Source organism: Salvia hispanica, chromosome 2 (assembly GCF_023119035.1).
Source record: "Salvia hispanica cultivar TCC Black 2014 chromosome 2, UniMelb_Shisp_WGS_1.0, whole genome shotgun sequence".
NCBI lineage: Eukaryota > Viridiplantae > Streptophyta > Magnoliopsida > Lamiales > Lamiaceae > Salvia > Salvia hispanica.
The window spans coordinates 1,249,489-1,258,774 of NC_062966.1; the positions used below are offsets into that span (position 1 = coordinate 1,249,489).

At 31.3% G+C, this 9,286-nt stretch overlaps 1 protein-coding gene across 1 annotated transcript; it reads left to right on the forward strand.

Moving 5' to 3' along the window:
* The first annotated feature begins 5,540 nt into the window (after positions 1-5,540).
* Positions 5,541-7,304, forward strand: LOC125205152 (probable LRR receptor-like serine/threonine-protein kinase At3g47570). The gene has a single exon (XM_048103972.1). The coding sequence runs from the start codon at positions 5,541-5,543 to the stop codon at positions 7,302-7,304; it is 1,764 nt and encodes a 587-aa protein (XP_047959929.1).
* Positions 7,305-9,286: the final 1,982 nt, after the last annotated feature.

A 9,286-nucleotide genomic window follows, 5' to 3' on the forward strand; every position in this document is an offset into this window, starting at 1 on the left:
TCAGTCATCAGGGTGTGTGAGTATTTTTGAAATGACATGGAGACAAAACAAATGACATTACCATGGAATGTATTTTCCAAGGCCGAATAGTCTGGGTGTTGTTTCTTATCTTATTACGTTTTTTTCGTTATATATCTTAAACCATTAATCGTTATTCTTTTCCATGAGGGGCAATAGAAGGAACATTTCCCGACACTTTATAAAAAATTGTTTCCTTAACAAATTAGGGATGAATAAATTGTTTCTGTTTCTCATGTTTTGTGAGAAGAGCCCCCTATTACAAATCATGATCTTACAATTATCATGTTCTCCAAAACACAAATATATGAAGTCACGAACCACAAATTCTCAAAATTAAAATTCTGCTTTAAATATTTGAGCTAATCAAGCAGATAAGAAAATGTTGCTTGGGCTTTTAGATAATTTGTATTATTAATTTTATTATTGTTATTATTATTATTATTTGATTATTAATATTATATCGGCTTCTATTTTGTACTAGAATCATTGGTTTATCGTTGACCACAACAAGGTTATTACACAATCATTTTGTTTTTATTTCCTACTTAAATGTTTATTTAAATATTTTTCTTGCAGACATAACATAATTTGTTGTACATTGTGGGAAAAATATTGTAGATAGTTACTTATCATTAAAATCCAACAAAATTTTGTATGATATGATAAAAGCCCAACGAAACTTTTCACTTCCTCAAATTTATAACATTAATATCGGTTATTTGTCCCTTTATTAAAGAAGGGTTATGTATCATTGACATTTTAAAATTTACTCCCTCTGTCTCATTAGAAATAAAACATTTTCCCTTTTGGTTTGTCCTATTAAAAATAAAACGTTTTTAAATATGGAAATAACACTCTCTCTACCTTTTCTTCTTTCTTACTTTACTCTCTCTTCATTAACTCACAAAACAACACTACATAAAATCTCGTGCCAAAAAGCAAATGTTGCATATTTAATGGGACGGAGGGAGTATATAATTGTGGGGATGTGATCAAATGCAAACTATAAATATTGTACAAACTCCAAACTTTGATCTATACCGTTAGAAAATATCAACAGATGACAAAATAGTAGCAACAGAAAATGTCAACACAGTGTCAACGATTGATGTTGTGTTGATATTGTGTTGACACTGTGTTCACATTTTCTATTGCTACTATTTTGTCATCTGTTAATAATTTTTATCGGTCCAGATCATAGTTTGGAGTTTGTACAATATTTGAGTTTGCATTTTATCACTATTCAATTGTATTTATATACATAAAATTACATATCCTTTTAGTTATCCATTAATTAATTGATATAGCATTGATATTGTAGCAAATAAGTCGTCAATTGTAATGTGAGAAACTTGACATAAACATTAATTTCAGCGAATTAGCAAATTAAGAACGTTATTTGGTCAATTTAGTTTTACAGCTTTGCATTAATTATGGTTAATAATGTACCAAAATTATTATATGAATTTAAATTAGTTACAATGATATAAATAGAAGAAATTATATAATTTCAAGTATTAGTGATTGCTATCATACTTTATATCTTTAAGCAATTAATTCAAAATATAAATTTACTATGATAAAATTAAACGGATGTATGCATCGGTATCGCAGGTGTGTGATACTAGTATTAACTATAATCATAAGATTTAATAAATTGCATTAATTAATTCAAAAATAATAAGTTATTTGAATTAATTACTCAGAAAATTAAATCGTTGTGGCGGAGATTAGCCAATCAGTACGGGAATTAACTAATCAGCTCCAACAATTAATTGACTGGCCCAAACATTAAAAGGATTCAGCAGCCCATCAATTTCGTCCAATCTCCCGTAGCAAGAGGAAAGCATCCATAAGAGCATCCACAATGGGTCGTCCGAGTGTCTGCCTTTCCAAATCAGCATTTCTTAGTCCGGCCCTTGTTTCTGCAGCAGTTCCGCCCTAGAATCCATCCTATCAATTCATTTTCCATTTAATTTTTAATATTATTTATTTTATGTTTTCACACATTATATATAGAAAAATTAAAAAATAAATTACTTAATTTTTTAAAAAAAGTTACAACGTGGTTCATTGGCGAAGTAGTCTTCGAACAGGCGTTGATGAGCTAGGCCATGCTCTCGGCAGATGGATGTTCGGTGGTGGATGGGCTTCGGGGTCTGCTCTTCGGCCTGCTCTTGCTCTTGTATTGCACGAATACCCGCGAGAATCTGGTCTCCTAAAGTAAACATTATGTGCTCCATAGCCAGATTTGGATCCTCGTCGAGAAACATTTTGGAAGAATGAGTGAGTGAGAGAGAGATGTTTGAGAGATGTTGTGTGAGAGTGTGTGAGAAATGAGTGCAAATGAGGTGTATTTATAGATTGAAAAATTAAAAAAATATAAAAAAAAAATAAAAATAGAAAATGTGTCGCTCGTCCTCGTATCCGTGTGCCTGCAATGGGCGGACGACGCGCCGAGCGACCGAACTTTCAGTTGGCCCACTCGTCCGGATGATGGTTGAACGAGGATGATCTCGGGAGATTGTCCAGATGGATGATGGATTCTCTAAGGCTTCGATCATCAAGTTAAAGACTTGACTGCACGATTCTTTTATGTGACTTTTATCCTCACCCATTCAAGTCTACCAGCGCCCTAGCTTTTCCCATAATTCATAATTCAAGAATTTAATGCTATTAATTGTATTGATAAAGGGTTATTTTGTAAAATGATATAAACATTAAATAAAGTTTAATTTATTATTTGTGTCTGACGTATTATATGACCATGTATATAGTGTGGCTGCATTGATTTATTCAAGAACAACTTTATTGAATAAAGTATGTATTCTACGTACAATTTTGATTTTGATGAATATAAAGCAAGTGTTCATTTTAATTTTCCACTGTTCTTCCACACTTGAACATTAATCAATTTTATATTTTGATTTTGATGAATATAAAGCAAGTGTTCATTTTAATTTTCCACTGTTCTTCCACACTTGAACATTAATCAATTTTATTTGCTATCAGCTAACACGTATTAGACTTTTTAATGCAAAATTGGTAAAATAAGAAAGAGTAGAAAAAAAAAGTAATTAAAGTATTATTTGTGGAGAATGATCCCATCTCAATAGAGAGAAAAGAGTTTCTAAAATTAGAAAGGGTATATTCTTGTGGAACAGATTAAAAATGAGAGAGTGCATATTTTTGTGTGATGGAAAGAGTACTAAAAATACAACAAAAATCTTCACTTTAGTTTGTCTCGTAAATATTATTCATTTTTTTTAATTTGTTTCAATCAAAATGATTCATTACTAAAATAAAACCACATTTATATCTATCTTTTTTTTTACTTTATTATAATTCTGCTTTACATAAAAAAAACGCAAAAAATAATGTGTCATCCATAAAGTGGTCATATTTCTTTGGAATGGAGTTAGTACTATATAAATGATAACATCAGTCGTCGATTATCTCTTCGAATAACATCAAGGAAGTAAAATCTTACTCTTCCGTCCCAAGTTAGTTGAGTCATACATCATTTCTGATTCTTTCAAATTAGTTGGGTCATTTCTCTTTATAATAAAAAAAATAAAAAAAAATAAAAATCCTCTTACTTTACTAGTATATATTCTACTATTCCATTGAACATTATTTTGTTAATCTTTATTTTATATTTGTTAAATCCATTAAACATAATTTTGTTAATCTCCATACCCAAATAAAACTTTTCAACTAAGGTCGAATGAGAAGTATATTTTTACTGCTAAAAATATCTTGGTTTGAAAAACTTTAATAATTGTATTTCTAAATTATTTGTAAGTGAAGAAACTATACAGTGCCGTTGAAACTGCTTCAAAAAATACATGTAATCAAATTAATATATTCCACGTCTATATTTGGACGAATTGTTCATCGACCTAGACTCCTATAAATTCAATTCTAACAAATTCAAAGAAATTGCTTCGGCTCAATTTATAGCCCATACATAATAACTACTACTATGAAATACTATCTGTCAATGGAAAGTTTGATCTTTTCCTTTGCTCTTTCAATCTTGTTATTAAGTAGCTTTACCCTCTCTTTTGATTCCTCCACCGACGAAAATGCACTTGTTTCCTTCAAAAACTCCATCATCTCCTACCCTTATGCCTTCAATTGGTCACAAAACACATCTGTTTGTGGTTGGATTGGTGTGTCGTGCGGCCTCAAACACGGCCGTGTCACTGCTCTCAATCTTTCTGGCTACGGCCTTGCTGGAACTGTCGCTCCACATCTCGGAAACCTAACGTTTCTGAGATATTTGGACATAAGCAACAACAGTTTCACGGGGAGCTTACCCTTTGAGCTCTCTAAACTGCGTCGTTTGAAGGTAATGAATGTGGGAGTAAATTCATTCACCGGAGAAATACCAACATGGTTGGGCAGTTTACCTCAACTAGAGAAACTCTATCTTTATAGTAATAAGTTGAGTGGTTCCATAACACATGCTATTTTCAACATCTCTTCAATCACAGAAATTAGAATTGGAAATAATAGCCTATCAGGTTTGCTTCCAAGTTATATGTGTAACAATATGACCAACATCAAAATATTGTCACTTGCTCAAAATCAAATTGGAGGGCAAATTCCATCAAATATATGGAAATGCACACGTCTTGAGATGTTGTCATTATCCAACAACAATTTCAGTGGCAACATTCCCCGTGAAATTGGAAGATTGAGCTTTCTTACTAAGCTGTCGTTGGGGTACAATAATGGATTTGGAGGTATAAACATCGCTCCTCTTTCTTTCATAATTTTGTCCAATTGTTATGTGATACAATTTATTATATAAATGAAATTGATTATGTGATATATAACGATCAGGAGGAGTTCCAAGAGAAATTGGAAATCTCACGAGACTAGAGATATTAACCATTGATGGTGCTTCTTTAACCGGAGATTTTCCATATTCAGTCTTCAACATTTCCTCATTGAGAGTCCTGAGTTTATCTCACAATAATTTCTCAGGTAATTATTTTCCTCAAAATTTTGTGATATACATTTACAGATCTAAAGCATATTCGTCTTTGAAATACAAACTAGGTGGGCAGATTTCATCGAAAATTGAAAATAGAATTGAATCAAATAAACAAATATTAATTTGGTCCGGTTAATTATGATATTCTTATGAATAAATATTCATTTTTTTGAACTTTTTTGTAGTTTTATTTTTTTAAGACAACCAAATAATTTATACTACAGTTTTTTAGGATTACTATTAGGATCAAATAAAAATCTCACTACTATTTTATGGTATAATATGGGATTTGACCTTAGCTTTGCCACTAGAGCATAGAGGATTGAATGTTTAATTAAAATCCAATAGTCAACATTCCACTTTTTCAACTTTGCACATTTAATTCTTTTTTTAATGTTGAAAAAATCTTTAGCAAATACAGTACATCGATTTACGAAAAATGAAAATAACTAGAATTTTAAAAAATTTAAATTAATATTCTATCATTTATATATTAAATGTTATTATCTCATCTATGTCGATATATACCGCAGGTGAATTACCACAAGAGATTGGCACTCTGCCAAGACTCGAGTTTTTCTCCGTGTATAACAATTCTTTACATGGATCCATCCCATCTTCAATATTCAACATATCAACATTGACAAGTTTAGAAGTTTCATTCAATGAGTTTTCTGGTACTCTTCCTTCAGACATAGGTCATTCACTTATTAACCTTGAAGTCCTTTTTGTGAGTTATAACAAACTAAGTGGTTCAATTCCAACCTCCATTACCAATATTTCCAAACTTACATACTTGGACATGTCTGCCAACTCATTTAGTGGCTCCATACCACTCTTTGGTAATTTGAACCTTCTAGAATGTCTTCTTCTTTCGGGAAATAATTTGAGTGGACAGAAATTCCCAACACAAGAATTGACATTTCTCTCTTCATTAACAAATTGTCGATATTTGGATCGGTTGGGAGTGTCGGGTAATCCACTTAGTGGCACACTACCTTCTTCACTTGGGAATTTTTCTTCTTCTCTATTGACTTTTGAAGCATCACAATGCAATATCAAGGGTGTCATTCCATCTCAAGTAGGAAACTTAACTAGTTTGCTATACATTTATTTGGATGGAAATCAGTTGAGTGGACCAATTCCACCTACAATTGGGAAATTGAAGAAACTCCAAAGCATAAATCTTAGTGGCAATCAATTGGTAGGGTCCATCCCTAGTAATGTTTGCAGAATGAACAATTTGGGGATATTGAACCTCTCTGGTAATATGCTTGTGGGTGCAATACCTGAATGTTTGGGTGATGTTAAATCCTTGAGAGAGATCTACTTAGATTCCAACCAGTTGAATTCAGTCATCCCTCCCAAGTTTTGGTCTCTTAAAGATCTCATTTTTTTGAATTTGTCCTCAAACTCCTTGAATGGTCAATTGACATATCAGCTTGGCAATTTAAAGTTAATAAACTCCTTGGATTTGTCTTTGAATCAATTTTCAGGCCTAATTCCTAGCTCAATTGATGGTTGTGAATCTTTAGAATATCTTGACTTGTCAAATAATATGTTTAGTGGATCCATTCCTCATTCATTGGGAGAGGTTAAGGGTTTGATAAGATTGGATTTGTCTTACAATAATCTTACCGGATCAATACCCAAGTCCTTGGAAGAGCTTCGTTATCTTGAAAACTTTAATGTTTCCAACAATGCACTAGAGGGGAAAATTCCGGATGGGGGTCGTTTTCGTAACTTTAGTTCGTTGTCATTTTCCCACAACTTAGCTCTTTGTGGTTCAATAACATTTCAAGTTCCACCCTGCTCAGGAAAAAATCATAGATCATGGTTAAAGAAACTTGTGGTGTCATCAGTGATTTTAGTTGTCATCATTGTGTTTGTTATGCTTATTCTCATAAGCATGCGCAAACAGAAAAAAGTAGCACTCCTTGCTGACATTTCACCAGAAAATACTGAATGTAGAAGAATTTCTTACAAGGAACTTGAACAAGGAACAAGTTCATTTAGTGAAACAAACTTGCTTGGAGGAGGTGGTTTTGGTTCTGTATTCGAAGCAACACTTTTTAATGGGTTAAAAGTAGCGGTAAAAGTGTTCCACTTGGAATTGCAAGGAGCGGCAAGGAGCTTTGACACTGAAACTACTATATTGAGTAGCATTCGACACAGAAACTTAGTTCGTGTTATTGGATGTTGTTGTAATATGGAGTTTAAAGCATTGATTCTTGAATACATGCCAAATGGGAGCTTGGATTTCTTGTATGTAGTGTAGCTTGCCTTTCTGGAATTTCAATATGGTAAAGCTTAATAGGTTGATGTATTGATGGATACAATTGATCAGCATGATGAAAATAAATGATAGACATATTTGATCAACATGTTGAACTTGACCTATAATAAATTACTCTCTACTTATATCCATAAACTTGTATATGCAGTAACATCTTTTTAAATCTCAAGAGGTTGATGGATCTTTATTTGGATTAGATTATGCATGTGAACATGATGGTATTCTTGATGCACATTTGGACTAAGCTAGGTTCATTGGAAATGTTTATATTGTGGTTATGGTGCTGTAGAAAGCATTGATAAATTTGTACTTATTTTACCCTACTTTTACTATCTAACTAACTAATAAAAATTGGATTTTACTCAAATAATTAATATAACCAATTTTTTCGTTGTTTATTTTAAACCCATTAGCTAATTCCACATTAAAAATGACTCAAATAAAATAAAAAATAATAATTTCACAATTATTTATGCGAAATAATAAAATCATACTACGTTATACGTGAAAAATACTGAATAATAAATAACTTTTGTTGGTTTGGTGAAGTCAAATCAACGTGCTTAAGAAAATGTCATTGCTTTACTCATTCAAAATTGACTAATATACATTTTAAAATTGGACCAAAAATCTCATATAAAATAACAAGTAATTTCATAATATTAGTAGGGCATATATATTTCTCTAAATCTAAAAATCTTATTGCATCAATATATTAATAAAAAAAATTTAATAGTTCTGATAGGTCCAAAGATTGGAAGATAAAAATGTAAAATTGACCTAATTAACTTTGCGAATGATAAAACTACTGTAAGAAACTATTAAAAGTTTAAAACCCATCTTTTTGGTATCTCTGAAGTAGGAAAATCATATGTTAGTGACAATTACCTTGGGACAATTCAAAAAAGGAATATAAGTCAATTATCTTAGGACGGGGAGTATAAGACTATCTATCTAGGATTAAGTTGTAAGATTCAAATCATTTAATCTTATGAACCAAACATGATACATATATATTCAATCAAGAGATACAATATTGCCAATCAAATACTATAATATTGCCAATCAAATAGCCTCTAAGGTGTTGTTCGATTGTCATGATTAATTATCTTATTATAATTCATCTAGAATTAAGTTGGAAGGATAGTCATGATTAATTATCACATAATTATCCATTTAAGATTAAATTGTGAGATTCAATCTTATAAACAAAACATATTACATATTTAATCATGAGACATAATTTTACAAACCAAACAATTTTTAATTGTATTATTAGTGTGATGGATAAGGGTAAATTAGTACGAGGAAATTGACACTTTTGAGATGAACTAATTTAAAGTTATTTAGCATTAATTGCACTTTTTTCATTATTTTTTTATTTTATGTCCCTAGTTGTACTATTTTAGTACTCCATCCGTCCCAAGGAAGATGATCCATTCCTTGGGCAGCATGAGATTTTATGCGGCTTTATTTTGTGTATTAAGTGGAAATAATAAAGTAGGAGAGAGAATAAAGTAAAGTAAATGTGTTTTTATTTTTATAATAGATCATCTTGATTAAAACAAAAAAAAAAAGTGGATCATCTTCAATGGAACTACAAATATTACTTTTTGGATGAACTAATTTCAACTTATTTAGCATTAGATGTACTACTATTTATGTTAATTATTTATATGCATAGTCCGTTATATTATGGCTATATAATACGACTAATTATTCCTAGTCTCACATATTTCCTGTACGCGAAGAGACTTCCATCTCAAAGTAATTTCACATTTATGTCAAATTGTCAAGTACGTCTCTACAACTCTACAACATTATCACTTTGGAACGTAGAAAATTTATTACGACTTTATTTGAACCTGTTCTATAGGCTTGTACCTCTGCATCCTAAGAGATAGAAAGCCACATTTGGTGGATGAGCCACCTCGGGAAAAAAAGGCGTATTTTAGAGTACGACG